The sequence below is a fragment of the Lactuca virosa genome, chromosome 7 (assembly GCF_052849685.1).
Source record: "Lactuca virosa cultivar CGN04683 chromosome 7, Lactuca_virosa_CGN04683_v6, whole genome shotgun sequence".
NCBI lineage: Eukaryota > Viridiplantae > Streptophyta > Magnoliopsida > Asterales > Asteraceae > Lactuca > Lactuca virosa.
This window is the reverse complement of record NC_136432.1, coordinates 28,240,677-28,265,486: the sequence shown is the minus strand read 5'-3', so window position 1 is coordinate 28,265,486 and position 24,810 is coordinate 28,240,677. Positions and strand designations below refer to the sequence as shown.

At 38.3% G+C, this 24,810-nt stretch overlaps 1 protein-coding gene and 1 long non-coding RNA gene across 4 annotated transcripts; both read right to left on the bottom strand.

Moving 5' to 3' along the window:
- Positions 1 to 2,914: 2,914 nt before the first annotated feature.
- LOC145125577 (uncharacterized) lies at positions 2,915 to 5,469 on the bottom strand. Of its 3 annotated transcripts, none has more exons than XR_013716060.1 (5): positions 4,618 to 5,469; positions 4,118 to 4,181; positions 3,871 to 3,993; positions 3,301 to 3,374; positions 2,915 to 3,171 (listed from the first exon to the last, which is right to left on the bottom strand). It is a non-coding gene; the product is annotated as an uncharacterized LOC145125577 (long non-coding RNA). The 3 variants fall into 3 exon arrangements; XR_013716061.1 differs by having other exon boundaries at positions 4,129 to 4,181; XR_013716059.1 differs by lacking the exon at positions 4,118 to 4,181.
- A 14,688-nt stretch (positions 5,470 to 20,157) lies between these two features.
- LOC145125510 (uncharacterized) lies at positions 20,158 to 23,020 on the bottom strand. Its single transcript, XM_079060962.1, has 4 exons — positions 22,391 to 23,020; positions 22,151 to 22,300; positions 21,256 to 21,812; positions 20,158 to 20,917 (listed from the first exon to the last, which is right to left on the bottom strand). The coding sequence occupies exons 1-4, from the start codon at positions 22,917 to 22,919 to the stop codon at positions 20,240 to 20,242; spliced, it is 1,914 nt and encodes a 637-aa protein (XP_078917088.1). The 5' UTR covers positions 22,920 to 23,020; the 3' UTR covers positions 20,158 to 20,239.
- Between the last annotated feature and the right edge of the window lie 1,790 nt (positions 23,021 to 24,810).

Genomic DNA, 24,810 nt, shown 5'->3' with positions numbered 1-24,810 from the left:
TTGGGCCATTAGTGGGCCTTTATGGATTTTAGAGTTTTGGGCTTGATTGGTTTTAGACTTGGGCCTTAGTTATGTATCTTGTTAGGCCAGGGGTAAAATGGTTATTTTACCCCAAGTATGAATTATGGATCATGGTATAGAACCCAATTGCTAATTGGGTGATACTTTGGTATTGATAGCTCCAGGAGTTGTCAGGACAACAGATAAGGATTTATTGCAGTGGACTTCAGCAGCATGAGGTGAGTTACATTCCAGTAGAAGTGGGTCGAAGGCACCAATGTTGGCCCACTAGTAGTTGTTTATAGTTGAGACGATTGTCTTTGTGATAAGTGTCTGGTATGCCACTATCTGTTATGCTTTATGTTCTAGTATGCTATGATATTATGTGAAAGTAGTAGGAGGGGTAGGATAGGCCCCCAGTATCGGTTGAAAGGACTAAAGGTAGATCTAGCAAAAATCGACCCAACCTGAACCCAACCCAAAATTAGCGGGTTGGGTTGAGATTTTCAACCCATTTAACTTAAATGGGTCAACCCGTCTAACCCATTTAATTAAATAGGTTGGGTTGGGTAAAAATTATCAACCCGTCAACCCATTTAACTTTAATATATATATATATATATATATATATATATATATATATATATATATATATATATATATAATTTAATATTATTTGAATATTATCATGTATTAATCAAAGTATTAATTTGTAAATTATAATGTTGCATAATTATTATCTATGTTTAATAAAATTGAATCCTAATTTCTATCCTTTTTTTAGTGCCAATAATACTAGTCACTCTCCAAAATCATTGTGAAACTAAACATTTTTAATGTTATTTGAATAATTTATTTGTATTTATGAATTAGGATTGTGCTTTTGTCATAATTATAAAGTTTTATTTACGTTTTATAATTTCAGTGGTATAATATTTAATTATATAATTTATTTAATTGATTTTAAATCGGTTAACCCAAGTTTAACCCATTTATTTAATAGGTTGGGTCGGAAACTATATAAACAGGTCAACCTGGTGACAACCAATTTATCTAAAGGTTAAGTTGGGTTGGAAATATCAACCCATTTAAATAAACAAGTTGGGTTGGGTTGAAATTTTCAACCCAACGATTAAATGGGTTGAACCCGAACCCAACCCAGGTCGACCCATTGCCACCTCTGACTGAAGGGGTAGGTCAGCACCCTGATATGCTAGGCAGTATGTGACTTATGTGTTTATGTACTAGGAGATTACATGGTAGAAGTAGTGGGTGAAATAGTCCCCGATACCAGTCGAAAGGACCGAAGGGGTAGGCCAACACCCTGATATGCTAGGCAAGTTACCGGTTGAAAGAGACCGAAGGGGTAACCTAACACCCTGATATGCTAGGCAAGTTGCCAGTTGAAAGAGACCAAAGGGGTAGGCCAGCACCTTGATATGTTAGCCAAGTTACCGGTTGAAAGAGACCGAAGGGGTAGGCCAGTACCCGGACATGTTAGGCAGTATGTTTATTGTATGATATGTGATATGATGGGGGAACTCACTAAGCTTCGTGCTTACGGTTTACAGTTTTGGTTTCAGGTACTTCTTTTTCAAAAGGAACTGAGCCGGCAGGATCGCATCACATCACACTATGATTTCCGCATTATGAGATCTATGAGAGTTGTACTCTGATAATACTTTTCATTGAGATGTTTTAGTTATTTGAAATACTGGTTTTTGGATTATGAAATGAGTTAACACTATGGATGTTTCAGACTACTGGTTTTATACTTAATTAAAAATGAAATTTTTGGCTATGAATTTTCGGATGTTACAGATAAATTTATAATACAAGAAACCAAAAAGGGTATGTTAAAAAAGTTGGCATAAGAGCTATACCTCTAGGTTACACTGACGAATAGTGATCACTTCATCAGATTCATTTAGTAATACATCTTTTAGACTCAAAGATACTACTTGTGATGGACTTTTTGTGTTAGTGGATGAATGTAATGAAACACCTAATTTTGTAAGATATACGAATCCTGGTTTTTCTTCCATTTCTAGATTTATCTCTGTAAATCCTGAGACAGCTTCCAAGTCTACCAGAGCTTCATTTGTTTTGTCATCCACACTAGTACAAAAATGACTTACGGACACACCATAAAAGTGTGATCATATGCGTATAGTGACATTTTATTTTTTCACTAAAAGTGTGACGGAAGGTGACGTCATCGTATGAGTCTTATGGTCACTTTAAAATGTAGTGTCCGTATGATATGAAAAAAATGTGGCCGTATTATAAAAGTGTGGCTATTGGGTAGGGAATTTTGTTGCTAAAATCAATCATTTCATTTAATATTGTGGCGTTAAACCGTTAGTAGACACATTTATTTAGTAATTGTAGTGACTGTATATCACTAACTTGCGACATGCATGTTGTTTTAGTGTGGTTTTTTACTAATATATTGTCACACAGTTTAAAATTTATTAAGACTATTGAGTATCTTTTGCAAACATGTAATTACGGTGAACATGACCACGTTCGCTAAATGGCCACATGTAATTAATTTCATAAGTGGCAATTTACTAATAATTAGTGACAAAAATAATCAATTATGGTATTTATTTGCCACATCAATTTTTTGTAGGTTGTTATTGTTTAAGTTATCATCACAAAAGCTTTAGAAAAACATGATTTTAAAACAATTGTAGACGCATAATTACTTTAGATTATGGCTATCGTTAACCTTTTAGCCACATGTCAAAAATGCTGTAAAGTCATCATTGTATAATTTTAAATACATTGAAAAATTATAAAACATAGCCAAATGTATATTAAAGCCACAATAATTCAATTTTTATTGTTACTTTTTCTATATTGTAGACACATCAAAAGAATATAAATGAAAGTAACCAAAACCCGACAATATCAAAATTCAAAATTCGATATTATTTATAATTGAAATCCAAATTCATACATTGAATTCGTAATTAAAATACCAAAAAAATAAAAATTGTACTAATTGCAAGTATTAAAATATGGTAAATAAAGCAAAACATCATAAACCAAAAACTAGACATAACTAGGCATTCATCTTAATGGTACTGCTCCTTGTCTTCTTGGGAAGAGTATCAGATGGTAGATAAGTTGGTTTCCACCTCTTTGAGTTTTGAAGTTCATGGTCTTGAGGTGATATCATATTTGATACGTATACCAACAACATTGAAACAAAAATGAATACATTAAAAACTTATTAGAGTAGTTTATGAAGGAAAAAAAGTGTAATGCACAAAGAAGTTATCATAAACAAACCTTTTAATCGGCTTTCACAATGTGTTTTGGCCATAGAACGAAACTTTTATATGCATGCTCAATTGTTTTGAATTCTGCAGTTTCATGGGGTATAAATTAATCTTTTTTTTTTATCAATTCATTAATGGACACTTTATAGAAATCATCTTGTAGAGGAACTCCATGAATGAATTGTCTTTCAGATGATAAGTGAATGGCACCACGAACAATGATGTTCCTTTTGTTTGGAATTACTAACACTTCAAATTTATAACAATTAGAAAGACAAAAAACTTAACAATAGAAGTCTACAGATAATTACATAATAGTTAAAAATGTAACCATATAACATGCTTCTACTTATACTTATCATCATCTTCTATATTTTAAAGCCTCAATTTTTCCATAGTAGAGCAAGATCATGTGTTCCAATAAGTGCTATATATTATAAATATAGTGACCAAAACCAATCAGGTCCTGTAATTACTGAAATGGACAGAAACTAAAAGTTTATCAAGCAAGACCTATTAAACTAAATAAGCTTATCTTAATAGAAAACACAAGCATATGATTACTACAATAATTTCATACCAGATTAATCGAGGGGACTGTTACAAGGAAGGGGCCCACATAGTAAATGATATCTTCATATTTTGGAGAGTTGACTCAACTTCTTCTTCTTTAGCTCTCTGCTCATCAAACTCTTTCCTTAAACTGATAAAAGCAAAGATGAGAATGCATTTTGCAACTAAAAACAGTCAAATAAATAGCCTTTTAAATTAATAAATGACACTATAATGCAAATCCATAAAGTTATGGCTTAATTGGGTTTTAGTACCAACTCAACACCTCTAAAATCAAGCTTTGTGTCAAAATATTTATGGTATCCTCACACTATTAACCTGCATTACAAATAAGAAAGTATGCCATGATTCAATAAAAAGGTATAAATATGCAATAGGAAGATGATGCGATCAACATCTAGGAAAAACCGACTTACATAAAATGATTAAAAAAAACAACAAAAAAAACCCTTTTTAACTAAACAGATTCTCCCCTTGCTCAACTAAGTTGCAATCCTATTAAATATTTAATTGTTTAAAGATTAAGACATTCCCATAAATTCTAACAGATAACAGAATACAATAAAGAGTCAGGAAATTTTTTTAGAAGGCATCCCCTGTTAATGATAGAATCCTAGATACTGGAGTAAGATTTATCATTTGGAATACAATTGTATATGTGATAAAAAAAAATAACAAAACTATATTCTTTTTTCTTATATATGAGGAAGTTGTGAATAGTTACAATCCCTTGGTGGTTTGGTTTATAACTCACCAGAAAAGAAGGCGGCACTGGGGATAAAAGAGGAGGCGGCAATACTGATGATGGTGTAGTGGTGTTGGTGCGATGGTAGCGGTCGAGGATTTTAGAGAGAAAATATGGGTGCGATGGTGGTCCCATTTATGGATGTAGTGACGGAATAATCAACTTCTCTATTAGCATTTTTTTCTAAATTCGCTTGGCTAACTTTGACTCCTCGACCATCTTTCTTCATCATCCATGACGATCAAAATCATGCTCCTTCTAAGATCAAAATTTTAAATTTCCAATAAAAAGAGAGAGTCCAAAGTAAAGAACACGGTAAGAAAATATGAAAACCACTGGAAAGTATTACAATGCTCGTTTATGAAACATTCCATTACATGGCCGCTAGGCATACAAATTGATAGTGATATATAGCAGTATAAAAGTCAAGAACAATACTTACATGAAAAAACCACAATTGCAACATCCAATAATAGATAAAGCATCAAGAATAGAGAAGAAAATTTGATTTCATACAAACTCTAAAAAATCAATCAGCAAGAACACGAATATGTTTTAGGGCCTAAAAAAATCGACCAAAGAAAAGAGAAGAAACTTAGAGGCAATGGGGAGGCGACGAAGGTGGAGCGGCCTGCCGGAGGCTGGCAGGGGGAAGTGGTCGGCGCCTGTGAGAAGAGGGGGATATGAGAGAGGCGACGTAGGCGGAACACTTGTGATACAAAGGATCTCCGGGAGGAGCATCAAAGATCGGCTGGTGAGGAGCATTAAGAAACAAGAGTGCATCGTATCTTTGGAGGGAATGTATCAAAGGATTTGATTTTGATGGGAATACAAAGCGAACGAGTTCGAGTTCGAGTTCGATTTGGGGGTGGAGGGAATTAGGTAAAAAAATTTGAGGAGGAGGGAACTAATTAAATTTCAATATCTTTCACAATAAAATGATGATATTTTTTTTTATTTTTTTAATTTTACAATTTAGTTTATACACAAATATTTTTAGTTAATTTTATAATTTAACCTTAAAGTTTAATTTTCATAAATATGAAATACAATTTTATATTATTTACATATTCTAATTAAATAAAACTATTTACTATTAGTTTAATTTGTCGTTTAACAAAATAAAATTAATATTTTAAAGCAAATATCCATTAGTTTTAATTTAAATTTAATATGTTTTTTCTGATAAAAAAAGATATAATTGTTAAGCCCTGTGTGTATTATTTATCGCCCCTACACCGTTCATCTACATAATTGTATTTGCATCATGGCATGTTCCAATCACTTATAATTGTAGAAAATTTTATAAGCAACTTTGTTGTATATATTAGGAAAATATGTATAAAAGCTTTATAAGCAACTTTGTTGTATATATTAGGAAAATATGTATAAAAGCTTTATAAGCAACTTTGTTGTATATATTAGGAAAATATGTATAATATAACGACCCAAAAATCAAGAGTAAAAAAAATTTCATTTTTATTAAAGTCAAAACACGTATATCTTCTAAATCAAAGTATTCCAAAAACATTGCTAATTAAAAACATTTATCAGAGTTCGTCCCAAAATCACATATTGTAGAAAACACGGGTGTGTGCGCTACGATCAAGCCGAGCCCTTTTTTCCAAACCGATGATACCTGAAACCATAAACAAAAATTATAAGCACAAAGCTTAGTGAGTTCCCCAGAGCATACCCCACATAATCCACATAATCACATAAATCATATCAATCACATAAGCAATGCATGTAAACATATAAGGATCCCCTGGAAACCCTCCAGGGTCTTACTCTGGGTGCCATGGGAACCCCCACATGGTCTTTAACTAAGGATGTCGTGGAAACCCTCCAGGGTCTTATACCCTAGTGCCTCGGGAACCCCCCGAGGTCTTTACTTGGGATGCCGTGGAAACCCTCCAAGGTCTTACACCCAAGTGCCTCGGGAACCCCCCGAGGTTTTCCATGCAAGTATCACAAAGACAACTAGCATACCACATCACACATAATGGGTCGGTCTTGGTGCCTTCGACCCATTGGTATGATGAGGAGACTCGCCTCAAATGCAGAAGCTCCCCAAATGAAATCCTTAGTTGCTGCCCTGTCCACTTCCCGAACCTACCAATATCAAATGACACCCAATTAGCAATTGGGTTATAATCCATAAATATAACATCATACATGGGGTAAAAAGACCATTTTACCCCTAACCTATCCTTGTCCAAAACTATGGCCCAAACTATAATCTGTAAGGCCCATGGCCTCACCGCACTCAGACTATCACAATGTCGCACCTCTCGAGCCGAATCCTATATCCCATATGGAGTTCGGAGCACACCTACGAATTTGCAACAAAACGAAACTATTGGACCATCCTTGCAATCCAAACCCATTTCCGACCAAACTTGCTAGCTTTGACATACCACAGATACCAAATTTGCAATTTTGTCATATAGGAAATGGTATGTATGTAGTCATGAGCCAAAAGTCTTAAGCCCTTAGTCCTATACATCAAGTTCTAACTCATAAGAAAAAATTTATACACCAAAATTCATATGACTTAAACCCTAAACCTTGGTACATAAGCCATAAGCCATGACATATGAGCCATAAGCCATAAACCATAAGCAATATGCCCTAAACCCTAACTTATAAGCACTAAACCATAAGCCATGGCATATGAGCCATAAGCCATAAGTCATAAGCCATAAGCCATGACATATGAGCCATAGGCCTTAATCACATAAGCCCCAAGCCTTAAGCCCTAAGTCATAAGCCTTAAGCATTAAGTTGTAAGCCATAAAACATAAGCCTTAAGCATTAAACCATGAGTTGTAAGCCATAAGTCTTTAAACACCATAAGCATAAGCACTTATCCTTAAGCCTTAAGCCCGAAGCCCTAAGTCATAAGTCATAAGTTATAAGCCATAAGCCATAAGCCCTAAACCTTATCTCCTAAGCCATAAGCCTTATGCCCTAAGCCATACATCAGAAGCTACAAACCATATCCCCTAATCCATAAACAATAATCCATAATCCATACTTCATAAGCCATAAAACCTTAACCATAATCCATAATCCACAATAAATAAGACTTAACCCATAAGACCTAAGCCACAAGCACTAAGCAACAAACCATAAGATGTAAGTTGTAAGCCCTAAGCCTTGAGTCACAAACCATAATCCCTAAGCCCTTAGCCCTAACACATAAACTATAAGCCTTAAGCCCTAAGCCATACCACCTTTAACCATAAGATATAAGCCACAGTCAATAAGCAACAAACCATAAGATGTAAGTTGTAAGCCCTAAGCGTTCAGTTACAAACCATAATCCCTAAGCCCTAAACCATAATCCCTAAGCCCTTATCCCTAACACATAAAATATAAGCCTTAAGCCCTAATCCATACCACCTTTAACCATATGCTATAAGCCATGAGCGATATTCCATACATCATAAGATTTAAGTTGTAAGCACTAAGCCTTTAGCCATAAGCCATAATCTATAATCCATAAACCCTAAACCTTAGGCCATAAGCATAATCCCTACACCTTACACCTTAAGCAAGGTGCCATAAGAAATATCTAGTAATCCATAAACCATAAACCATAAGCCAAAATCCCTAAGTCCTACAACATAATCCCTAAGTCGTACACCTTAAGCCTTAAACCATAAGTATTAATCTATAAGCAATATGTATAAGCATTAACCAAACCCTAAACCATTAACCAAAAGCTACAAGTTTGGTCCAAAATGGGTTTGGCTTGAAAGGATGGTCTAATAGTTTTGTTTTGTTGCGAGTTTAGTCCAATGGCTTGTACACTTATTCCCACAAGCTCATAACTCCTCATGTATGAATTGGGGTTTTAGAGTTATATATGTCTTAAGGTTTATGACTTAGGGCTTCGCTTTAATTTATTTAATATTTCCATTTTTTTTGCATCCAAAATGAATAGTCACAAAACACATCCTTTGTATCATAATATTGCATTGGTCTCAAAGAAACTCACACACACATACATGTACACACACAAACACACACACACACAGATATATATATATATATATATATATATATATATATATATATATATATATATTAAACCATTTTAAATTTCTCCTCAAAATTTTAGTTTGAGTTTCACGGTATAATTTCACTCTTCCCACAAAAAATTAAAAGCCCTAATTATATTTCCCACCTAAAAATTGGCTCTAACATTCCAATCAGTTCGTTGGCCTCTCCATACAGATCACTCGTCGCCGACATCTCCACCATACGATCTCCTGATTGCTAGCACCTCTCTGTGACTCATCTGCCACCACTTCTCGCCTTATTGCAACCTGTATGTCTCTAAATATCGAAGCCATATACTACCTCCCATGCCCATGTTCCCCTTTGTGGATACTGATGGCCGACTCCACCTTCCTCACCAACGATTGATGTTTCTCGTACTCACCCTACATGACGCCCATCGCCCTCACCTTCACCAGATGGACCGTTACCCCACCTCCTACCTTTTTCACATACCTCTCCTTCAAGAACCATAACTGTTCAAAACAGGATTGAAGCAATATATTGCAATCGATATGTATATATTCGATTATTATAGACACTGTATTCACGGAATCATAACCAGTGTCTCACCGCATCCTCGGTTCCTGTCTCTTTACGCAGCCATTGGCAAATCGCTTTTCTCTTCCTGCTTCTGTATCACTACACCACCATAGCCCCACATCACAGTGACACCTGCCCCCAATTACAGTGGTGTAGCCACCATAGTAGCGGCACCAGGTACCACCTCCACCATTGCATTAGCTACAAGTTATTCTTTCTTTCCTTTCAAACTTTTAGTTGTGTTTTCTTGCTATTAGTCAATAGTTCAGTTTGTATTTAGAGAATATCCATAATTGGGATGCTGAAAGTTGTGTTTTCTTTCTTTCCTTTCAGACTTACCATTTGTCGCCTCTCCATTTCAGGTATGCTTCTTGTTCTTAAGGTCACTCTCTGTTTTTGTCTTGTTTGTATCTATGTGACCTCATCTTTATTTTTGAGTCTCATTGTTGCGATTTGAAGGGGCTACAACGTAGATAGGAACCTATGACAAGTTATGCTTGGTATAATGGGATAGAATTGATATTTAGATTATTATAAAAAACAATAGTTGCAAATTATTATTAGAATCTGGAATGATGTGTTTGATTGTAGAATTTCTTTACATGTAGTTAGCATATGGGAATTGTCTTGGAGAGGTCAGACGCAATATGGTTTGGGAGAGATACACTTGGAAGGCAAAGCCTTCTTCTTTATTGGGAAGAACTACATGTAGGGCCTATAACCTGTCTATGAATTCACCAATAATGGATGATAATCTGATGGGTGAAGTCAAAAGGCATAATTGGGCGGACCCCTTGCTGGAAACTCATTGAGTGGAATAAAACTTTTGTTGAACCCAAACCTAAAGATTTTACCGAATATCTTTTTACCATATTATACCATCAAACTTTTCTGGTGTAATATTGTTATAACACAAAGTTAATTTATCAGTTTTTTACTGTAATGGTAGATGACATGTTATAACATAAACTACATATTATAGCAATGTACTTTCGTTATGCAATGTTAGACAAAGTTGTATTCTTTTCATTTATTTATCATACTTTTCTGTTAAAGAAAGTTGTATTCTTTTCATTTTTTAATGGTGTATGATCTGGTGCAATTAAAAGAATAGATGACAAAAAGGGCAATTTGGTCCTTTCTTATAGCTGTTATTCAATACAACTATATTGTTATTTGTTTCTGCTTTTATTATTTTTATTATTTTTTTTTGGTTTTTTCAGAAATTGTTTCTGTTGAGGTAACTTTACAAAACTGCCATTCAATTGTTTTTCATTAATTTATACATCCCTTTAATTGCAAATAAAGCAATGTACTTTTGTAAAATGACATGATTGACCTTTTTGTTCATTTTTAATTCTGCCAAATGATATCAAAGAAAAAAATGGTCAAATTTACGAGTCGTCCAAAAATTCTAAAATTGTCATTTTTTTTGTATAATAACTTAACCAGGAAACAATTTCAGTTTTACATCAACAAATTTTCATTTTATGAAGACTATTCTTTAAACTTACAAATACAATAGTACAACCAGAATGAACATTACATAAATATAGTAACATATTCAATAAACTACCCATAATTATACCGATAAGACATTATTGTTCTTTTATAACTATATTTACATATAGACACATAGAATAACTGTAATCATAACTAAATGCTACCTACACTCACAATATTTGTTTCTTCTCAAAGCCAATTCATCATATTTTGACACACCTAATAAAAGGTAAATGACCATAAACAACCAATACTAACTTGTTTTCTTGCGTTTACTAAGTACAACTAGTACAGAAACGCCCTATGGACACACAAATATTTAGTGTGACCATATGTATCACCTGTTAGCTAATTTGTCTGGTATGTGTATAAAAAGTCACTAGGTTATAAACACACATACAATTGCCTCATGTCACAATACGTTTATCTATTGTCTCTTATAAAAAATATATGACAATGATATCGACACATGTGGCTGATTGTGACCTATGGCCTCAGTGTTCGAGTGTGACTAATATTTGTCACATTTGGTATAATTAAGTGTGGTTAAAGTTTTGATTATCTATATAATGGCTACACAAACTAATTTAAATGTATCCAAAAACAGTCTCTAAATTTTTTTAGTGACCTTTGGCCACACTTTTAATAAAAAGTGTCACAGACCATTTTTCGGAAAGTGTGACCGTAGGTCATTTTTGTACTAGTGCCATGAATTTCAAGGACGCCTTGTTTGTTCTAAACACATGAATGTGTGAAATAGTTTTATTTACAATTCTGAATAATTAGACTAATGCTATTGAGTTACTATAAATGGATAACTACTACCTTAAGAACCATAATGTAGTTGACTTAGGACTACAAAATTTGTGTTAACTGAAATAAATGTGTTGAAAAGGTGAATACTAATAAACATGTACCTAGATAGGGGAGACAAAATAAACCAAAATCAATGTTGTTCTTGAGTGTATATGGTGTATATATGGCAACTTGCAGAAATATACATGAATCAGCTCTCGAAATGGAGGATTGTATTGGGAATATAGTTACTAGAGAGAAAAATATATACCTTGTAACGCTCTAAATTTTCAAATAAAATTTTCATTTTTAAAAACCACACAATTCAAAGTTTCACATTTCTCAAACTCAAGTTATAATTTTTTCAAAACACAAGTCAATAAAAGTGTTTGACAATATCCTAGAATCCTCATAACATAATCTCTAGATGGTGTGTACAATCATGCCGGCGCCTTCCCACGATCTTGAGAGGTACCTGAAACACATTTCACACAACATTGTAAGCACGAAGCTTAGTGAGTTCCCCAAAATACCACACACAAATAATTAGCCTCTCATGGCTATATCTTAATAAGGACCCTCCAGTTATGTGTCTCAGTGAAGACCCTCCGGTCTTACAGCTCGGTTCGGACCCTCCAGTCAGGTATCTCAGTGAAGACCCTCCGGTCTCACAACTCGGTTTGGACCCTCCGGTCCTAACTCAATAAGGCACAAAATAATATTCAACATAAATCACAAAGAAAAAATGCATGATATCAAATAACTCAGTATAAGCACATAAGACCCTCCGGTCAGTAACTCAAATAAGACCCTCCGGTCAATAACTCAAATAAGACCCTCCGGTCACACAATATTACCATTTAGATAAGTATAGTGAGAAGACTCACCTCGTAAGTAAGCAAGTAGGTCTCGTACTCAACGATCGGTCTAAACTCCGCCTACATGTCATAATCATCTCTAATTAACAATTTATAACAAAAACTCCAAAGATGTTAAGCTAACCCCTTTTCTAACTCTCGAAAAGGGTAAAAGACCATTTTAACCCTCCATGGTCTTCATAATCCATAACTTGACCAACCCTAAAAGTCAACAGAAGTCAACACTTAAGTCAACAGTCCATGTTGACCCAACTCGTTGAGTGCATCTATGTGACTCGTCGAGTTCCTTCGTTTCTTCTTAAAAATCGGGAAAATCCAATTCAACTCGCCAAGTTGTCTCACCAACTCGCCGAGTTCGTAACGCATCCAGACTATCGGGGAAAACTCTAACCAACTCGTCGAGTCCCTTCAATCCATTCTCTCATTCAAATGTTTTTAAGCAGAACTAAGGCCCCATACTCTAGATCTAGCCTTTTAAGGCTGAAATACCACGTAAAACTGCAAGCTTTATGTTTATGCATGGCGTTTAGGGCTAAGTTTGCCATCCCAAAGCTCAATAGAGGGTTTAAGGCATGAAAGTTGGCGAAAGCTTGAGTCTTTTGGCCTAAGGTACCTTATACTGTGTAGATCTGAAGTCTCATCTTCAAGGCATGCTAAAACAACTAAAGGACTCAAAGAGAAGATGGACATAGTCATAGAGATCTAACAAACAAATGGTAAAGGTGATAGCTTTTTACCTCCAAATTACAGCTAACACTGAAAGAGTACTGGATCCAAGGGCTCTTTCTTGTTCCAAGCCTTTTGCTCCTCAAACTCCTTCCAAGAATGCACTAAAACATACAACCTTAGCCTCTCTCTCTCTCTCTCTCTCTCTCTCAGATGGTAATAGCTCGATTAGGGTTTCTCTCAGCATGTTAAGGTGATGAGGGAGGCGGGGTAAAGAACTTAAGGTCCTTTAAATAGGGTGCAAACCCTGAAAATTAGGGTTTTCACACTCAGCTCCTACTCGTCGAGTCGGGTCCCCCCAACTTGTCGAGTAGACTCTAAAAATCACGCGACCATCTCAATCTCTACTCGACGAGTTGGGGCCTCCAACTTGTCGAGTTGCCCTGACAAAATGAACATAATTTAATTAAATATTATACATGGGAGTCGGGATGTTACAATTCTCCCCCACTAGAATCAGACTTCGCCCTCGAAGTCATCCTCCGGAAACAACTCTGGGTACTGCTCACGCATCTCGGACTCCGGCTCCCAAGTCCACTCGGATCCCTTCCGATGCTGCCACTGAACCTGAACCAAGGGCACCTATTAATTCCTCAAGACCTTCACCTTCTTATCCAAAATCGCCACATGCTTCTCAATGTAGTTCAGGCGATCATCAACCTGAATGTTCTCTAAAGGGACCACTGCTATCTTGTCGGCTACACACTTCCTCAGCTGGGACACATGGAAGGTGTTATGAATCTGTCTCAACTCTACAGTCAGCTCTAACCGATAAACTACCTTACCCACTCGAGCGATCACTCTAAAAGGACCGATGTATCTAGGGCCCAACTTGCGCCGCTTCCTGAATCGGATCACCCCTTTCCATGAGGATACCTTCAGGAGGACAAAATCTCCGACCTGGAACTCTAGGTCTGAACGTCGCCGGTCTGCGTAACTCTTCTGACGAATCTGGGCTGTCAATAACCTCTGTCTGACCTGCTGGATATGCTCTGTCGTCTTGAGCACTATCTCAGTGCTCCCCATCACTCTCTGCCCTACCTCTCCCTAACAGATGGGAGTCGGGCACCTCCTCCAATATAAAAGCTCAAAGGGAGGCATACCAATACTGGAGTGATGGCTGTTGTTGTATGAAAACTCAGCCAAGGGCAAGTAAGTGTCCCAACTTCCACCGAAGTCCATAACACATGCGTGTAGCATGTCCTCGAGCATCTGAATCGTCCAATCGCTCTGCCCGTCTGTCTATGGGTGGTAAGCGGTGCTGAAAAGCAACCGGGTACCCAACTCCTCCTGAAATTTCTTTAAGAAGCTGGAAGTAAAACGCACATCCCGATTTGACACTATCGATGTTGGCACCCCATGTCGTGCCACCACCTCTTGAACGTAGATCTCGGCCAACTTCTCCGCAGAAGAGCTCTCACTTATAGCCAGGAAGTGAGCACTCTTCGTCAACCGATCTACAATCATCCATATCGCATCGACACCTCGCGCAGTCCTCGATAACTTGGTAATAAAATGCATGGAGATATATTCCCACTTCCACAGGGGAATCTCCAAAGGCTGCAACTGGCCATAGGGACGCTGGTGCTCTGCCTTAACCTGACGACAAGTCAATCATCTGTTGTCTACCCATTCCACATCTCTCTTCATACATGGCTACCAATAATCCCTTTTCAAGTCCAAATACATCTTGGTGGCCCCCGGATGGATCGAGAATCTCAACCTATGTGCCTGCTCCATCAAAATACGTCGAGCTCCACCCGTATATGGCACCCATATCAGCCCACGGAAGGTCATAAGCCCCCGATTATCAGTCTCAAACTCAAAAATCTGCCCGATCACCCGCTCTCTCTTACGGTTCTCTGGTCGCATGGCCACCACTTGGGCCTCTCGGATGGTATCTAAGACTGGAGTCATCACCGTCATCCTCATGCACACTTCTCGGATCGGAGCACTCGCTGCTCTACGACTCAGGGCATCGGCTACCACATTAGCCTTGCCAGGGTGATACAAAATCTCACAGTCATAGTCTTTAACTACATCCAACCACCTCCTTTGTCTTATATTCAAGTTGGGCTGATCCATAAGGTACTTCAGGCTTTTATGGTCTATGTATATGGTACATCGGACACCATAAAGATAGTGGCACCAAATCTTGAGGGCGAAGACCACCGCCCCCAGCTCTAAATCATGGGTGGGATACCTCGTCTCGTGAGGCTTCGGCTGTCTCGACGCATATGCTATCACGTGTCCCCTCTGCATCAACACGACACCCATCCCCGATATAGATGCATCACAGTAGACTACGAAGTCCTCCACTCCCTCCGGAAGGGCTAACACTGGAGCTTCGCAAAATATCTGGCGAAGAGTCTCGAATGAAGCCTGCTGCTCGGCCCCCCAGACAAAAGTAACACCCTTCCTGGTCAAACGGGTGATAGGAACGAAAATCTTGGAGAAATCTTTGATAAACCTCCGATAGTAACCCGCCAGACCCAGAAAATTCCTGATCTTGGATGGGGATCTTGGCACCTCCCATCGAATAACTGCCTCAATCTTGGCCGGGTCGACCAAAATCCCATTCTGGTTAATGAGGTGTCCCAAGAACTGGACCTCTCGTAACCATAAATCACACTTGGAGAATTTGGCATAGAGCCTCTTCATCCTCAATACCCCAAGAATCTCCCGCAGATGCTCCTCATGTTGTTCCCTAGATCTCGAGTACACCAAAATGTTGTCGATGAACACAATCACTGACCGATATAACATGGGCATGCACACCCGATTCATGAGGTCCATGAACGTTGCCGGTGCATTGGTGAGCCCGAAAGGCATCACCACAAACTCGTAGTTCTCATAACGAGTCTGAAAGGCCGTCTTCTGAATATCCTCCTCGCAGACTCTCATCTGATGATACCCAAATCTCAAATCAATCTTGGAAAACCAAGACGCCCCCTGAAACTGATCAAACAAATCGTCGATCCTCGGTAGTGGATAACGGTTCTTGACCGTCAGCTTTTTCAACTCTCGGTAGTCAATGTACATCCGGTGTGAACCATCCTTTTTCTTGACAAAAAGGATCGACGCTCCCCACGTTGAGCTACTCGGTCTAATAAAACCCTTCCCTAGCAACTTCTGGAACTGCAAGGACAACTCTTATATCTCGGGCGGCGCAAGGCGATAAGGTTCCTTCTCAGGAGGCACACCCGACAATTCCTCGGGGAAAACATCCAGGAACTCACACACTACTGGAACATCGCAAATAGAACTTGGACTCTCAGTGACAACTCGCGTATCCATCACGTATGCTAAAAAGCCTATACACCCCTGCTGTAGACTCTGCCTCGCCCTGGCGGCATAGCAGAAAGCTGATCCGAATCTAGTTCCCTCGCCATACACAGTAAGTACTCCCTCACTAGGGTCTCGTACGATCACCATCTGACGCTCACAGTCAATCACGGCTCCAAACCGGCTCAACCAATCCATGCCCACCATGACACATACATCACCCATCGCTATTAGTACCAGATCTATCGGAAACTCAACACCGAAATCTCTAAGACACATCCCCAGAATACATCAATGGAAAAAACCGCATGCTCATCGACTATAGAAACCCTCAGCGGTCGACTCAACGCCTCGTGTCTAACACTAATGTAACGACTAAAGGATAAGGACATGAAAGATCGACTCCCACCCGAGTCAAATAACACCAAGGCAGGCACAGAACTCACAAGAAAAGTACCTATATGCAACACAGTATAAGCATAAACAGTTCTTAAAACAACATGAATAAGGAGATACATACCAACAACAACATCAGGTGCTGTGCGGACCTCCTCCGCAGTCAACTGGAATGCTCTCCCACAAGCTCTTGGAGCCTCAGCCTTCCCCGGCTGACCATCAGTAACACGTAAAGCAGCAGGAGCGGAAGCTTGGGATGATACCTGGGTGAGCTGAGGACACTTGACCTTCCGGTAGCCAGTCTGGTTGCAAACCGAAAATCCCTTGGGGCAGTCCCTGCTCTGCAAGATCCCTCATTACTCTTGCCACACTTGCCAGAAGTGTGGCCCTTCTGGCCTCCTGCTCTCGAATCAGCGGGCTTAGCCTGCTTCGTCGCCGGCTACGACTGCACTGGTCTCCTATCTCTCCCCTGATGCTCTCCCTCCTATCTGGTCTAAATCTCTAGCTCAATCTCTTTCCTCCTGGCATTGGTCTGCAACTCAGCCAATGTCCGATATGACGAGTTCGCCACGAACTGCCGAATATCTCTCCTCAGATGCTCAAATACCGGCTCACACGTGCCTGCTCAGTAGACACGTGCTCAGGGCAGAACAACACCCTCTCATGAAACATCCTCGTAATCTCTGTCACCGTTTATGTCTTCTGTTTGAGAGACAGAAACTCCTGGGACAAACATTCCCTCTCCACCTGGGGGACATACTCATCTTTGAACAACTGGGTAAACCTCTCCCAAGTCACTGCATCATTATCTGCAGGAGTGAAATCAGTCGTCACGAACTTCCACCAGTCCTTCACTCCCAAGCGAAGCTGGTTCAGTGCAAACCGAACTCTCAAATTCTCCAGGCATGAACACGTATAGAAACACCCCTCAATGTCGGAGATCCATCTCATGGAAGAAATCGGGTCCTGGGTCCCGTCAAACTCTGGTGTCTTCGTGTTGCTGAACTCCCGAAACAACAACGAGTCACCCCCTGTGGTCTCGCAGCAACTACGACTGCGGTGGCTGTGGCAGCAGCAGCCTCCGTGACAGCAGCGTCGGGATGTTACATACCTCCAGTTGGGGCCTCCAAATCATCGAGTTGCCCTGACAAAATGAACATAATTTAAGTATATATTATACCCGGGAGTCGGGATGTTACATACCTCCAGTATGCCCCTATGCCCGCATGACAAACTTAAAAGACCAAAATACCTTCCATTACCAAAGTTTAATTCCATGTCCAAGTTTTGATTACCTTTTTTTTTGCTTCAGTCACTTTTTAGCCTAATCACCACACTTTACATATTTGCAGGTTAATCCAAATACAGTTATGGTAACATTAAAGAACATTGCCTCAAGGTTAGCCTACAGAGTAACACTTGACCCACAAGGAATGGTTGCCTAATTGCGCATGTTTTCACTGTCTTGGGGCAAATAGCGATCTACAACATGATCAAAGTTAGGACAAAGTCAAAAGTGTCAACTTGAAAAAAAGAAGTATAATGGACATTTCATGGTATGTTTGCTAGTTGTTACTTTTGTCAGTCAAAACCACATGTATCTCTAACTGCAATATATTAAATATCTCAACAGTTGGAAGAATATAGATTTCTTTTTGTTTCACTAGCATAACTGTTGAATCCTTTGAGCCGTCAGGTTATAAAATAGGTACATCTCTTGTGATGCTTCGAACTAAAAAGTGTAAGTCATCGATTTCCCTGTTTTTTATTTTGAAGGAACATGAGCCTTACTGAAGGACGATCTTTCTAATTCGAGTGGAAAAGCATTGCGTACATGGTAACTTATTTTATCAAATAATCCAGAGATACGTGCAACCTTTCCTCCTTTAAGTTCATCAGACCATTCCATTGAAGTAATGTTGTTGAAGCTTGGTGATTCGTCTGAAACTTTAGTCTGAAAGAGAATATGAAATTACCAACACTCAAAGATTTTAATGCCTTTTGTGATCCACCAGAAGCTTTTATGGCATCAAAAGCTTCTATAGAATCATCTTCCACAACACCGACAATACTAATGATCGAGGGTGCAATCGGCGAAACGAGGAAGAAGAAGAGGGTTTTGAAAAGACAACATCTTCCACTGGTCGTTCGGGAAAGATCAGACGGGGGAAGGACCTGGTGCGGTGGAATTCATGGATTTCGATGATGAAGAAGGTCAAACGAGCGGAGTTACTAGGGTTTTGGTAGGGGAAACTAGGGTTTTCGGGGTGATTATTGTCGATTGGGTAGTAGGAGGAGGAAGTGGATGTGATGAAGAAGATCGTCTTGTAAGGCCTGGCGGTTGCGGTGATAACAACGAGGTCGACGATGATCGACAAGAGGAGGAGGAGTAGGACGGTGTTCTCGTAGATGCCTTTAACGCGAACAGAGAGAAAGGGAGAAGTTTTAGGTGCTGTTTGTTTTTTCAAAAAACTTCTTCTAACCACTTGTTACTGCACCGCGCAGCATATGCACAACACTTGTTCATTCGCAGCTGTTTGTTTTTTAGAAAACTTCTGACTTAAAAACTGTTGCGCGTATGTTGCGTGACGCATCACTTGACCCTCTGCTTCAAACCTCTTCACATTTTAATTTAAGTTATTGCAGCAGTCTGCAGAGGTTAAAAAACTAACAAAGTTTTTATTACATGTTGCAGCCGTTTGGTCCCCCTCTTCTGCTACAGAGGGTTGCAAAGGTGGTCCGCAGACTTCAGACATTTTCTCTTCGAAAAAACAAATGACACCTTAGTTTGGTGCAGTGGAACACGATTAACTCTATTAGCTGATTAATTGAAGGTCACCATTTAATCCTTTATCATTTTCATTTACCAATTTTCCCCTATAATTTAGAAAAAGTAAAAAAAATGGTAATTTTACTAACGGAATAGCGACGACGTATAAGTTAGTTTATTTTCGTCGGTAAACCTTCGGTAACATGTAACGGGTTACCGACATAAATGATTTTCTGTTGTTAAGCCGTCGAAAAAGTGTTGCTAAAATCATGATACTTAGATTTTCATAATCCGTAAAATCCGTCGCTATTCCATCTCTGTTACCAACAGGTGACAGATTATTCCGTCGCTAAAATTCTGTCGGTAATACCACTTTTTCCAGTAGTGTATAACCTAGCTATTATTATAAACACAACAAACTCAAAGCATAGAAGGTGTATGAACTTTTTTTGTTTCGAATAGACATCTCTCAGGGAAAAAAAAACCAAAAAAAAATGTTAATATAACAACAATATATATAAACACAACAAATGAAAGCCTAAACATAGTACAGATTTAATGTCATACAATAGAGTAAAGCCTTGTTCTCATAAAGAAATAATGAAGTAATTAGACATTCAAGAGGTAGATTGCTTGAAGAAGAAGGTATGGCCGACAAATTGAAGAATCAAACAAAAGAAGTGGCAGTTGGAGGTTGAGAGGGATGTATGGGGTGGTTTATTGATTCAACATCAAGGGTAGGCAATATTGAAGCTATAATCATCTTTACTCTTTCCTCAAACGCTTTAATGAGCAATTTATAAAGATGTACGTATGAGCACACAAACACAGTGACTGGAAAGAATGAGATCATGTACAACATAATGTTTGTCCAATCCTGCCCACTACTAATGGTTAGGATTAGCGTGGCTGCAAAAGCTATCATCATCATTGACACGGAGAGTATCAACACTGTGAGGCCTAGGAGTAGTTTATTATGAAGAGAGTTTTTGAAATCCTTTAACCGAAAGGAAGATGTGAGGATGGAAAGGAATATGATAACTGATGTCAAAGAAAATGTGAGGGAAAGTGCATCGGCTAGGGCAAAGACAATAAAAAACGGTTTGCTCTTGAGAAGTGGATAACCTGTGCTTTGATTTGGGCCTCCAGGAACAGTGTAAGCTGCAGCAAAGGCAACTGTGGCAATTAGCACAGCAACAATGGAGCAATGTTCAGCTGTGCTTTTCATCCATTCTTTGGCATCAATGCGAAGCTGTGCATTGTTCCCGATGAATAGTTGTTCAGCAGTCACGCCTTTGTTATTTACCTGTAAGCTTGCTATGGTGGTACATATATTTTTCACACTCTGGAGAGAATAATTAAGAAAAAAATGTCAGAAAGGTTATCATGTGGCCTAATTCTCTGGTAGTGATTACAAAATATGCATATCATACTCCTAATTAAGGCTTCAATTGTTACATAGCAATGTTACATATCATACTCCTATTTGGTGTGCGTTGGACTAGCTTGTATATAAAATCAAATTTTGTCCAACCCAAAAAGGTGGGACCACTCATTCCCAATCTATTGTGTATGCAAAAAAAAAACGTAAATGCTCTCTTGATTCTGGTTAATGAAAATATATAGGGTTAGAAAGTTTTGGTGTGTGTAAAAAATGAAGCATAAAGGATAAAATGTGATTACCTCGAATAGAAGCAAATCATCTCGTAGTACGACAGCAGGGCTTCTGATGTCCCCCTCGGTTTTCTGATCGCTAACTTTCATGCCTACCATGTGAAGTATTGAGTTGCCTTGTTTGTCAATCTTCCCCCTTAGCCTCGTTAAAGGAAACTTCATATTGATCACAGCTTTATAGATCTCCATTCTTCGATATTTAATGGCTACATGCAAAATGTCACGTCCATCCTCATCAATATGCTCTACGGCCTGGGGGTACACTTGCAGTATTTCCTTTACAATCTCTGTACAACCCGATTTTGTGGCTAAAAACAATGGAGAGTCATGAGTAGGAGCATTGATGACAATATCTACAGGAGTTATGGTTGAAGACGATATCCCTCCATATTTGTGGGGTTTAATTCTGTTCTGGTTTGACATGGGTGATGTTGCTTCCCATGAGGCATCTTTTTCAATTAAAAGGGTTGCAAGTTTATTTGCTGATTCCGTTTTTCGATTTTGTTTCTGAACTTCTTTCAGGATAGGCACTCTACTGGTTCTTTCTTTAGCACTCAAATCAATAACTGAGATCCAGGTAAAAGTCAACAAGTTAAAAAGAGTGTTGTAATTGCTTAACTACCACACTTGCAAGTATGCATTGGCTGGACTGGACAAAAACTTTCAATATCTTTTTTTTTTTTTTTTTTTTTTCAATTATGACGTTAAGAAACGCATTCACATCTTTTTATGTACAAGATATTGGGAGTGAATCACGGAGTCCCTAATTATCCCACCTTGTTCCCCTTTTTTGTGTGGGACAAAATATGCAATTTTTGTCCCTTTTTTAGTCCACTTCAGTTCGAATACATGCAAACACAATAAAGGGTTTTGTGTAACAAATGGGGTCTTAGTATTATTATACACTTAGATATGAACTGCTTGAAGAAATTCTCTTCGAATCCATGGTTGAAAGCAGATGGCTTGCAGGCAAGAAGTTGAAGACCAGTCATCCCATCTCCATCCTGTTCACCGATCAACATTGGATAAGCTTCAGCAATATCATGAGCCAAATCTGTGCACGCACATTCATATATTAGAAATTCGGGTTGCAGGAAATTTTTTAAAAAGAAAAAAGACCATATATCACTGTAAACACTCTTACCAAAGTTCTCGCTATGGATTGCAACGTGAAGTATAGTTGCTTTATCATTTCTTCGAAGAAAACCCTTTAAGTCTGCCTCTTCCGGAAATCTCCTACTCACTTCACCTTTAAGAAAATAGAAACTCTTGATCTTGCCATAACGGGCTGCACGGAAAAAAGGCGTCTCTCCGAGCCTGTCAGTCATGGTGAGCAATGAAGGAGCTCGGTGAAGGATCTCAGCAGCAGCCTCGACAGTCTTATCATTGGTGGCTGTGGCATGAAGAATGGTGTTTCCGGCTTCATTTTTTAATGTAAGTTTGTTGGAGTCGTCTTCAGGTAGCAGACTGAGTAGCTGAAGAACGAGCTTGTTACGCTTGTAGTAACCAGCGATGTGGAGAATAGTGTCGCGATGTATGGTTAGCTTGTGCAAAGGACCATCTGGCAAGTCTCTGCATGCATCACATACCTTGGCGTCATCTCCTTCCGAAAGAGATTTATACAAGTCAGCATTGATCCTTCTGTAATTTCTAGATGTCATGTTATCAGCCATTAATTACAACGACTATGTAGAATGAACAGATGAGCGAAAGGCTAATGATCTCAGTGTGTGTGTATACAATGCTATGCACTAATCTAAAATTCACTAAGTTTGAATGCTTTAAAAATTAAACATTGTAAAGTTAGTTGAGAGAGCAGAAAGCACTCTGTATTAATGCTTGGTCTTAGGTATCCACAGGCACCTTGAATCTGCTTTCATGGACATTGTTTCACTTTAGAGAAGATAAAGGAAAAGAAGTCTTGTATCTCCGCAGATGCTAAGAAACTTAAATATTACTGCAATAGAAAGGAAAAGGGAAAAGGAAAAGGAAAGGGAACGCAGAAGGAAATGACACTGGCAATGTGATTGTTGTGATTAGTGCTTTATAGCAAAGGTCATAAATTAAGAAAAAGGGTAGATTTTTATCGGATTCCTGTTTTAAAAAAAAAAAAAAGAAAAAAAAAACAAATTTATCTTATTTGATAATACAATGTTAGCATAACAAAAGTAATAAATAAAATCATTAAGCCATTAACCTTAAAGTTATACAAAATTAAAACCTAAATTTAAAGGTGTTCAAGTAGTATACATTATTTATTAAACTATTAAAGCGATCGAGTATGCATGCATTGAGATTAGTATAAAGAAGATGGCAATCACTTACTTTAAATTGTATGATTTGAGGAAACTAATAAGACCATCAAGAATGATAAACAACCTACCCGAATTTTAAAACATTTGTGACGGTTAGTAATAGATTAACGAAAATGTTGGACCTTGGCTAATCTGTCAAAAAATATGCATAAATGAAATTTCGTGACGATTGAATTTCACATTAGTATATTACTCAATCCAAATATTCGAATATCAGTGTCATTAAGGATTGAATCCTTTCTATTCAAAGTGAATACATGAAGATAATACACACACCAATTTACATTATCATAATTTCTAACTTGACACTATATTTTACTAGCTTTTGTCCCATCCTTCAATAAGTATATCAAAGTCAAGTCCCAACTTTTTGATGTAACGCTTGATTTATGGTACGCATTTATTTATAATTTATTCATTTTGTAGAGCTACTCGACGAGTTGGGAGCCTCAGACTCGTCGAGTAGAAACAAGATTGGACGCAGGGTTTTAAGCAATCTACTCGACGAGTTGAGAGCCCTCAACTCGACGAGTAGGTCTGCCAGAGTGAAACCGTAATTTTGGGTTTTTGCACCCTATTTAAGCATCTTAATCCCCACCTTATGGCCTCATTTCCAGCCTCCAAGTCCTAAACCATAATCCACGAAACCCTAGAGCATTTTGTGAGTGTGTGAGCCATTCTTGAGTAATCTTTGTGTGTTCTTGAAGCTTGAAGTAGAAGAAGGAGCTAGAAGGTTCAAGGAGAAGATAGTAGATCCAAAGATTTCCTTCCATCCTCATCATTTTCTGATAATCAAGTCTCTAACTTGGCTATTAGTTCATTAGATCTCCTTAGTTCCATTTTATGAGTGTTTTGGTTCAAGAATCTTGATCTTTGGGACATGGACGTCACAAGTGGCTTACCTTTCAAATCTAGGATATAAAATGGGTTTCATGGCATAAAGGTGCAAACTTTATGACCATGGAAGCCCCATGCAAGCTTAAAGACGTTATTATGGCCTTTTTAACCCCCAAAAGGCTATGTATGGAAGTAAAGTCTGAGACGTTACGTGTTCATTTGGTGTCTAGGACCTAGATCTCGGTTTTCATGCTTTGGGTTGGAGTAATAAGGCTTTTGGACAAAGATCTATGTCCTAACGAACTAGGGCTTTAGCTAAACCCACTAAGAAGGATTATTAGCGGGTAAAGTTGAAAACTTTACCCTTAAAAGAGCATTTCTAGTGTGTAGATGAAGTATGGACTTTGGATCT

Excerpts from the sequence above, each read along its gene's own strand:
- LOC145125510 (XM_079060962.1), bottom strand. The coding sequence starts at position 22,919 with ATGGCTGATAACATGACATCTAGAAATTACAGAAGGATCAATGCTGAC. Across the intron at positions 22,301-22,390 it reads AATCCATAGCGAGAACTTTG|ATTTGGCTCATGATATTGCT; the intron begins GTAAGAGTGTTT and ends GTGCGTGCACAG. Across the intron at positions 21,813-22,150 it reads CAAGCAGTTCATATCTAAGT|TTATTGATTTGAGTGCTAAA; the intron begins GTATAATAATAC and ends CCTGGATCTCAG.